Source organism: Manihot esculenta, chromosome 16, assembly GCF_001659605.2.
Source record: "Manihot esculenta cultivar AM560-2 chromosome 16, M.esculenta_v8, whole genome shotgun sequence".
NCBI lineage: Eukaryota > Viridiplantae > Streptophyta > Magnoliopsida > Malpighiales > Euphorbiaceae > Manihot > Manihot esculenta.
In genome coordinates this window covers 29,511,458-29,521,142 of record NC_035176.2, presented here as the reverse complement: position 1 = coordinate 29,521,142, position 9,685 = coordinate 29,511,458, and the positions used below count along the sequence as shown (strand labels likewise).

Sequence of the window (9,685 nt, the reverse complement as noted above, 5' to 3'; positions counted from 1 at the left end):
AATCGAATTAAACCTCACAAAGTGTAAATCAATTTGCGCCACCCAGTTAACTCTTCCCAAACGACCCTTAAGAAAACTGATTCTCCACACTACTAATGCCATCTTGGATAATTCAACATTTGACAATCTTGACAACCTGCATTTTCATCCGATCTCCAACCCATTTTTCATCTTTGGATTTCACAGCTTCTATCTTCCAGTTCTAACTTGATAAATCCAAGCATGAGATGACAATTTCAAACTCTTGAAAATCTATGACCAGAACAAAAAGCTTATGAGTAAACGAGCATGATGCAACATCCCAAAAGGGAGGGGGGAAAAAAGCCACGCAGTGATCTGTCACATTTGGCAATTTAGTGTTCTAAATCTCCTCTACATGCCTCAAAAGGAAGGAAAAATGTACAAGATCATAACTTCCCATTATAATTCTGTTGCTGCTGCTCATTCACCAGAGCCTTATTTGGCTGGTCTCCTTAACACTTATATTACCAAAAGCCTCTATATTCCTACACCGTAAGGTAACGGCGGCAAGCATTTCAATGTTCCACTTCCAGGCACAAGAATCAGTTAAAATATATGGACGAATAGATGAATGTTTTTGCAAATTGTTTCAAAATCATTTCTAACTAAGAAATCCACGAAATTAGTCGCTCCTCTACTTGTTCCCAGCTATGAACTTTGGTGACCAGGGGATGTTGATGAGCTGAATCACTCTTGCACCAAGGATATGAATTCTCATAATCAAAAAGCAGAACCTTGATTCCTGCTTCAGCACATTCGACCGCATATCTTGGGTTATCATCAATCAGCACTGTTGCGCCTAAGGACCTGAAATTAAGAGCTGCTTGATTAATTCAAAAGAGCGAACAGATAAGATGTTGCGAGAACAACCAAACACACTGTAAAGTTGTTAACAGACATGCCTGCATATTTCTGACTTAGTTCTGGACTCTCCATCGAGAGCAAAGTGGTTGCCAAAGTGAATCTCTTCAAATATTCCTGGATAGTGCTTCTGTATCCACTCAATTGTGTGATCCTTGATAACATTCTGCCGAGATCTATTTGTAACAAGTCAAAAGAAAAAAGCTCAAATAATTCCCAAGTTCAATTACTGTACATGACAAAAAGTGGTCGGATGTGAATACATACGTCACAACAGACAGTTTACAAAGTCTTGACAACTTATGGAGCACCTGCTGAGAACCTGGGATTGGGTAGATCCCAGACTTGAAATATGGTGTCTTAAAGAACTCGTGGACACGGATGTTGGCTGCAACAACACCAAGGTCAAGGTTCTGAAACAATTCGATATTGTTGAGTTGCTTAAAGGAAATCTCCCACAATCAAAATCAAGGTACAGTGAACCTCTAATAAAATTAAACAAAATCAAAGCCTTTTAAGTTCCAGAAGAACAATTCAGCTATCAGGTATTCTACCATCTTGGAAATTATTTCATTTCAAATTTGAAGACTGAGACAAGTTCAAACTGACAGTCACAAGGTAAGGATGAACATCCACACACTAGAAGAATACACTTATTTCTAAAACTGCATTTGGGAATTTAAATAGGAGTTACCACATAACTTATTTTCCCATACAGGCATCTTATTTAAGAGAATCCACAAAGATTACTTTATTACTTCCGAGTTCTGGAACAGCTATTAAAAGCCAGACTACAACTTCTAGGTGGACCTTTTTCTATGAGACGCAGCATATAAAACAGAAGAAAAAGATACAGTAAACAATATTAATGAGTCACAGACTCACAGTAGCAAGATGATAGACTGAATTTTCATCCGGAGAAATTCGGGACTTTAATACAAAACTGTACTTTCATCAAGGACTAAATGCTTCATTAATTGCAAACTAAAATTTAGCATTATTAAGGACTTGTGTCTATACCTTCATCACGGGAACAGTTCCATATCTGCAAAAACAATAGAGTATATAAATTAAAGAAATGTGCTTGTTTTTCCAATTAAAAAGCATTATCAAAAGGACAACAACTATAAGAAATTAAGAACCACATATCCCTGATAAGCATTGCAGAGCTCAGGCATTCAGCAAAAAAGATGTGTTAATTTAACATGAGTACACCACAAGCCAGGAAAAAAAATTTAAAATGCCAAAATACAATTTTCAATAACATGACACAAATTAAATAATTTTTGACACAACAAGAAGAGATCACATTTCAAATGCATACAAAATTATTTCAACAGGCAAAAAACAAACTTTGCCTTGATCTAAGTTAATATTATCACATCTTCATGCCATGTTGAAGGCATGACCATAGCACTACTTCACTTGATGAAGCAACCCAAACAGCAGGCAAAAGTTTGTGAATCCAAGCTAACTAGCATAGCAGAAAGCTAATGTCAATCAGGCATGCCATTATGGCATGGCAGGTCCAGTAGACAGACCTGACCTGACAGATAAAGGAGCAGGCCTCAAGCATCCTTCACAGGGAATAGGTCAAAGAGAATGTCAAACAATTTTTTTCCCCTCAACATCAATCACATGAAATTGCATTATTAACTTTTTTTAGTTTATCTGCTACCTGATTCTAATTATTTTAAATTTCATCAAGCGCCTGACTCCGGAAGAATATATGTTTGTTCATGCAATGATAAAATATTCATACTTACAAAGAACTTTATTATTCCAAAGGTAAGGTCAAGAGTAGTTTATCCCTTCTGATACTAACAAATTTTTATTATGCTACTACTGTTTATGGAAACAATAAAGCTGTAAATGCAATACCTTGAAGAACTCATAAACATGGTATTCTGACACTGAATGATTGGAAGAGTACCGATCAGCAATAAATCTGTTCAAAGCCGATACAAAGTTTCCAAGAACTGCTCACATGAAAGTAGAACAAAATTGGTTACAAAAAAGAAGAAGAAGAAGAAGACAAGAAAGGAAGCCAGTAAAGAAAATTTCAAACGAATATAAAATGAGAGGCTGCATGATTATACAAATCATGGTCGGTCAAATGACCAGAAACCGTGAAGGGTAATATCACCGCCAGAAAGCAATATAACAATTGATGGGTAGCCAAAGTATTGCTAAGATTTGTAGTATACCCTCATCAACATCAACTGCCACGGCAATTTTTCCAGTAAGAGGGTAGTCAGGGAAGCCAAGAAGCTTTCCACCTTGAGAAGTCCTGTGCCCATTTACGTATAGACCACTATTGCAGCTGCTGCTTTTGCTGCTATCTTCCAAACCAATCTCGAGATCACGCACCAGTTGATGGTGGGGAGCAGTAAATGCACAAGGCCTGCTTTCATTCCCGGGCTTATAAGAGTCAGAGCAGCCTCTCAGCGTCAATCCAACACCTCCGCCCCTTTTTATCCTAAAACCAAAACTAACACTACTAATATTGTCAATGGAAACATTATCGATCTTATAAAAAGGAACAAGAGACGAGGAAGACATAGACGGTTGAGGTAGATTATGAAATCCCTTGAAGAAAGAATCGTTACGGGTCATATAAGCCATGATCAGAGCTCTAAAATGGTGGCAGGGTCGTTGATGATTTGGAGTAGAGAGATAGTTAACGAAGAAACGATAAGTGCTTTGCTTCTTTAACATCACTGACTAATAGCAGTCACATTCCACCATTAACAAAAATCCTCTAACAAAAAATGGTATCTAATAACCTAATCTCCAAGTTATCGGGAAAAGATAAGGAAGCCGCTATGAAAAAACCTAATAATCCTCAAGAAAATTACAAGAAATCAGACGACGATTAAGAACAAGAAAAAAATATATACACATTAAAAATATGAAAAGGGTATAAAAAACACAGCAATTAACGTAGAAATCTGGAATATCCCTCGCCAGAAACCCCTCTTTGAATAGCCAAGCAAGAATCCACAGTCGTAAATGTTATTAAAATTGAAAATAAATGGAAACCCTAATAATAATATTGGATTGGAATCAAGATATGTGCAAAAAAAAAAAAAAGAATTTGAATTTGATCAGGAGAGGCAAAAGGGAAAGGTGGGTGGGTGAGTTGCGGTGGTGAATCTGTTACTATCTGATACTGAGTGACCTCGCCACAAGGGTTTGCTCTGCAAACCCAATAATAGAGGAAGATCAAGCTGCGTTAATCGAAGTAATTAATGGTTAATAGGGCTATAATTCTGCCAAAATCTCCCCCTTTCTCTCTCTTCCACAGTATCTATAGGCATTGCAAAAATTGAAAATTTCTCCTCTTTTTCTTTTTTAGATTTACTTTTACCAATACCACACAAAGTGGGGCGGAGAGCATCAGAATGTCTAGGGCTTTATAATCATTGCCAGCTTCTTCAGACTCATCTTTTCATACCAAAATTGGGGATTTAATTTTTGGAATTAATTTTTCAAAAAGTTGCTAAATTTTTTTCCCTTCTTTTTTCCAAATCCCTATGGAATATTTTCCTCGTCATTGTCAAGACTTTGTGTTCTACAATATTTGTTATTCAATTCGAGCTGGCACCCTAGATTTACGAGTGATTCCAACACTAAATTTGATCAGATTTTCAAATTAGGGTATGGCTTTGGATTTTAATTTAGATAACTATATATTCACTAGCTTATACTATTTGTGATTAATATATTAAGTATATTATTTTATTATTAATTTAAATTCACAAAATTATAATAAAAACTCTAACTAATTTTATCCTTGATTAAAAAAATATTATTATACTTTAAAATATAATCAATTGTCACAAAAAATAATTAAAAATATATTTTTTATCTAAAAGTTTAGACAATCTTTTAGTATTTTTTATATTTATTTGTGCAAACATATACCATGCATTGTCTTTTAATTTTCTCTTTGCCCTTCCAAACAAAAAATGAAATAAAATATTAATTATAGAGTTTATATATATATTTTAAATATTTATTTCTTCTGCTTTCAAAAAAAAATATTTATTTCTTCATAATGAAGATACAACATGATAATTATAGAGTTTATATATATATTAAAAATATTAATCCTAATTATAGTTAAATACTTTTTAGAGGAGTTTTTTTTTATAATTTAAATTAAAATATTATCTCACAATTTTACAAAAATTCAATTTTTTAAAAAAAATAAAAAAAAATCACTTTTCTTTCATTTGATCCATTTTATTAAAAAGAAATTGATCAAAACATCGGTTAAAAAAAATCATAAATTTATAATTCTAATAAAAACTTGACACTTAATGTAGTGAGAATTAAAATTTTTGTTATCTATTAAATTTAAAATAAAAAAATATTATTTAATTAAATATTCTATTTATTAATTGTTAACTTAGTTCAAATTTATTTTAATAATTAATTTATAATATTTTATCCCATATTATAAAATAACACATTCAACTATTATATAATTAAAAAAAATTATTAAAATGACACATATCAGCTAATAAAATCTGTAAATTTAATTAGTGATTATATTAAAATATTAGGTACTTTTAACTAAAATAATAAATAATAAATTTAAATTTAATTATAAATAATTTTAATCAATATTATTAAATATTAAAATAGATTATAATTAAGAATATTAAATTAATAATACAAATTAATATTAAATAATTTTAAAAATAATTATAAAACAATTATTATAATATTTTTAAGGTGGGTGATAATTCAACTTTAATAGATATATTAAAATTAAAATAATTGTTATGATATTAAATCGTTTGATTGGAATTTTAAAAAAATGATTATAAGATAATGGAATGATGATGAAGCTACTTGATTACAATGCTTCTTAATTGCCTGATAGTTAATTGAAACAAAATGATTTGCCATGAGAAAGGCAAAAGATTTTCTCTTACATGCGTTAATGACGATAGAAGAAGAGCTCCCTTCCACTAAATTCCTCAACTGTGTGAAATGGTAGCAACTTTCAGATGGCAATAACTTTGGGATGACTTTGAAGTTAAATACGAGTAAGGCTTATGTGTGTAGAATGATCCTTTTTTGGGCATATGCTTCAAAAATTTGGATTTCTTGGATCACAGAGGTCTAGACAAGAAGATCAATTTTTTGGGTTTTTTTTAGAGGATTCAGACAAGAAGATCAATTTTTCTCTTTTTTATTTTTAATATGTGCAAAGGGACTTTCCCATATTATCAAGTTTTCTTACTAGAAGGGGTTAAAAGCAGCTAGACATGGGCTTTCATCACTTATTGCTTTTTGGGGATAACTATATTCTCTTCTTTAAAGCTTTAGAGAGAAGTAAATATTATTAGGAGCTTATGTTCTAGGTACTCAAAACTTAGTGGACAATCCATTAACCATAGGAGATCTTAATCCTTTTTACAATTCATCTCAAATAAACATTGTTTTCATGTTTGGCATTTTAATTCTTGATATTCAAGGTAGATTCCTTAGTCTTTCAGCTTTTATCCCCATACCCAAATGCCAAACTTTTGACTTCATAAAGATAAGATTGCTTAGAATTTGTGATGATTGAAAAGAGAAACTGCTTTTCAAAGGAGGTAAGGAAGTACTCATCAAGACATCTATGCTATGTCCTGTTTTTATTTGACTGCCTTTTGGTGTAAGCATATTAATAGCATTGTATCCCAACTTTGGTGGGTTCAAAAGGAAAATGAGAAGAAGTTACATTGGATTTCATGATCTAAGATATGTGAGGTTAAAGGTAAAGGTGGATTGATATTCAAGGATTTCAATAAACGAGTGATTAATTAGTAGATTTTTTAAAATGTTAGAGATATTTTAATATATTTTTTAAAATTGAGAGATAACGGATGAATTTTTCCGCATCACATAGATTAAAAAGTAATTTTTCAATTTAATTATTAGTAATTTATTAAAATACTAAATATTAATTTAAAAGTGATTGTTGCCAAACAGAGTAAGAGTTGTGAATAAAGAAAAAGAATATTGATGTGTGATTTCTTTATTTACATTGATGGCACAAATAATCTTAGAATTAGTGGTGCTTGTGAAGAAACTGTGCCTACATGGAACTAAAAGTTTCAGAATAACAAAACTCTAAAAAATCCTGATAGGGATGAATATTGGTAAAGTTTCTGTTAATGTAATTCAGAAAAAGCCATAAATGATCAATATCAGGGCTAGTATGACTCCCATTGTTGAGGTTTGAATTTTTCCAGCCAATGAGCGACGAGGTGCAATTTCGTGCTTACCCAGATCAATCATGATCTCGAATCTGCAAGTACCTTGAGATGGATTCAGATTTGTAATAACTGATAAGTTATTAAATGAGCAAGAACCTATCCTCTGATCCATAGTCTGGTAGTACATGTTAAAAGCATAAGAAGCATTTTGTCTAGGATCCAGCCTGCTGCATGAAGATCCATAACCAAGGCTTGTGCAATCCGCGTAGGTGCAGGCGTAGCTGATGCTGCTAGCCAGACTGGGGTCTGTGATGCTGGCGGTAGGTGACAGTACACACCACTGCCTCCCCAAATACCTTACACCTTTTGCTGGAACTAGAGATTTACCATTTCCAATATTCAACTGGTACTTGATAGTACCATCAAAGTAGAAAATTCCCCAGTGTCTCTCGAAATTCCCAGGCAGAGTGCTCTTGTCATCTTCATCAATGAGTGAAAACAAGTAGATATCAGGTGGGGTCTTGCGTTTTGGGGTACCTTGCCCTTGAAATATTCTATTGAGAAGGCCTTGGTTGAACCACTGGGCATACTCTGCATTGGCACTAGGATCGCCGTCTGTTGGCCAGCCAATTTCACCAATGATGACAGGCATTGATGAGAAACCATTCTTTTCAAGAGCTGAAATGAGAGTGTCAAAGTTTGCCTCAAAGACATTGGTGTAAGATATAGAGCCATCAACAACTGGGGCAGCACTGCCATTGAAGAAGGCGAACTCTTTGGGGAAATTGGGGTCAGCATTGAGACTAAGAAATGGGTAGATGTTGATGGTGAGAGGAGAGTCATTGTCACTTAGAAACTTGATTATAGAGATCATGAGATCATGGATATCGGATCGAAAATTGCCACCAGAAGGTAGACCATTATCAGTCTGGTAGACATCTGCATTTAGTGGCACTGTAACCTTCACTTTCTTGGCTAAGCCAGCTCTGACCAAGGCAGCTTGAATGTTTTTCAGCGCTGGAAATGTTGTATGAAGAAAAGTGTCTTTATACGTCTTGAGGAAAGGCTCATTCCCCACGGCTACATACCTGAGAATGCATCCTCAGAGGTCAACATTAGTCCATTAAATATATGAAAAAACGGAAAAATTTACATGAATTCAGTCCATCCGATCCAGGTGTACCCGAGACACAAGCAAGTAGGTCTCTCCATGAAAAATACAATTGGGACCCACTTAGCTATGTCTTGGGTCCATAATAACGGTTCAGGCAAGATTTAGAGGTTCAGCTTTTTTACCTTATGTCCACCGCATGTCTAGATACATAGTCGGAGACATTTTGCTGAACCCAGTTTACAGCAGCCTGGAAGTCGCTTGCAAGTGGTGCAAGAAGATCATTTGGTATCCCAACCATAACTTGGATACCAGAACGGCCTAGAGCCCTTAGTGCGCCAGGATCAGCTTCAAAAAGCTTGACCTTGTTAAAACCATTGTCCTTCAAAAGCTGCACCACTATGTTAGGTTGTAGAGGATGAGTTGACTGCGTGCCCCAGTTGCATCCCAGCCCTTTTACCCCCTTAACCACGTCTTCACCACCAATCAAGCACAGCAAGAATAAGCATAACATGTGGCTATTACCCATGTTTCAAAAGTTCTATTGGGTATCTGTTTCTCTAACAATACTTATACAGACAAAATTTAGAATTTGGATAGTGCATAAAACGTTCTCCTTTATGGTAAGAAAAGGGAAGGAATTACATAAAGGTTTAACAAAGGAAAGGAACTGGATTCCAAGGCAAATCCCATTTGAGCTTAAGAGCTAAAGGTGCAGAATGAATAATGAAGAAAGGAATTGAGTGTTCTACCCTTTTCTCAACGAGGATTTTTTATCCTGAGCTTTAAAAGTTTCTTTGATAATCTTCACTTTGAGCTTTTTGGAACCTGTCATTGTTATTCCTTGGTACGTTGGCTAATTGGAGAGATACTTGGCTGTTTCCTGCTTAAGAATTGATAGGAGAAGGCTTTGGGCCTTGCTTAGCCCTGCTTTCGGCTCCTCATCTTAACCCAGTTTTGGCGATTAGCCGTTAGGCCACAAGGATATGGTCTGAGAGCGCACCTCTTTAATCTGAAATTAAATTTCATCTCAATCAATTTAACAGAATTTAGACTTAAATTAAACTTATAATTAATGGAAAGCGATTGATTTAGTTTAATCTGGTTCCAAGTCAAAGATAAAATTTTCTTTTGAAAAAAATTAATAAGAATCAGGATTAATGAATTCCGCGATCTAATTTTAATTCTCTTTAGTATTGAACTGCAGCCGCTGAACAAATGTTGCAGGAAGGACTTAATTTGGACTCGATTAGAGAGAGTGACATAAGTTGAAGAAGCTTAGAAAGCAAAGAATGGCATGCTACTGATGGTGGCCTTTCTTGGCATTCTATGGATCCTTGGTGATTCAAATAGAAAAAATAAATTACAGGATAATTCTCAAGCCAGTAGATCTAATATTTTAAGCAATGACTGAAGACAGATTAACATGGTTAGATTTACAAATGAAAGCATTGAGGAAGGATGATTTCTAGCG

At 34.1% G+C, this 9,685-nt stretch overlaps 2 protein-coding genes across 3 annotated transcripts; both read right to left on the bottom strand.

The window, feature by feature from the left end:
• Positions 1–307: 307 nt before the first annotated feature.
• LOC110603784 lies at positions 308–4,405 on the bottom strand. The gene is made up of 6 exons (XM_021741692.2): positions 3,090–4,405; positions 2,764–2,861; positions 1,903–1,927; positions 1,150–1,270; positions 924–1,058; positions 308–828 (listed from the first exon to the last, which is right to left on the bottom strand). The coding sequence occupies exons 1-6, from the start codon at positions 3,598–3,600 to the stop codon at positions 627–629; spliced, it is 1,092 nt and encodes a 363-aa protein (XP_021597384.1). The 5' UTR covers positions 3,601–4,405; the 3' UTR covers positions 308–626.
• Positions 4,406–6,888: 2,483 nt separating this feature from the next.
• Positions 6,889–9,508, bottom strand: LOC110603514 (glucan endo-1,3-beta-glucosidase 5). 2 transcript variants are annotated; one of them, XM_021741268.2, is made up of 2 exons: positions 8,397–9,508; positions 6,889–8,188 (listed from the first exon to the last, which is right to left on the bottom strand). In XM_021741268.2, exons 1-2 carry the CDS (start codon positions 8,738–8,740, stop codon positions 7,066–7,068), a joined length of 1,467 nt encoding a protein of 488 aa, XP_021596960.1. In that variant the 5' UTR covers positions 8,741–9,508; the 3' UTR covers positions 6,889–7,065. The 2 variants fall into 2 exon arrangements, with proteins under 2 accessions (XP_021596960.1, XP_043807791.1); XM_043951856.1 differs by having other exon boundaries at positions 8,964–9,508.
• Positions 9,509–9,685: the final 177 nt, after the last annotated feature.

Excerpts from the sequence above, each read along its gene's own strand:
- LOC110603784 (XM_021741692.2), bottom strand. The coding sequence starts at position 3,600 with ATGTTAAAGAAGCAAAGCACTTATCGTTTCTTCGTTAACTATCTCTCT. Across the intron at positions 2,862-3,089 it reads GGCAGTTGATGTTGATGAGG|TTCTTGGAAACTTTGTATCG; the intron begins GTATACTACAAA and ends TCATGTGAGCAG. Across the intron at positions 1,059-1,149 it reads TGTAAACTGTCTGTTGTGAC|ATCTCGGCAGAATGTTATCA; the intron begins GTATGTATTCAC and ends TGTTACAAATAG.
- LOC110603514 (XM_021741268.2), bottom strand. The coding sequence starts at position 8,740 with ATGGGTAATAGCCACATGTTATGCTTATTCTTGCTGTGCTTGATTGGT. Across the intron at positions 8,189-8,396 it reads AGACATGCGGTGGACATAAG|GTATGTAGCCGTGGGGAATG; the intron begins GTAAAAAAGCTG and ends ATGCATTCTCAG.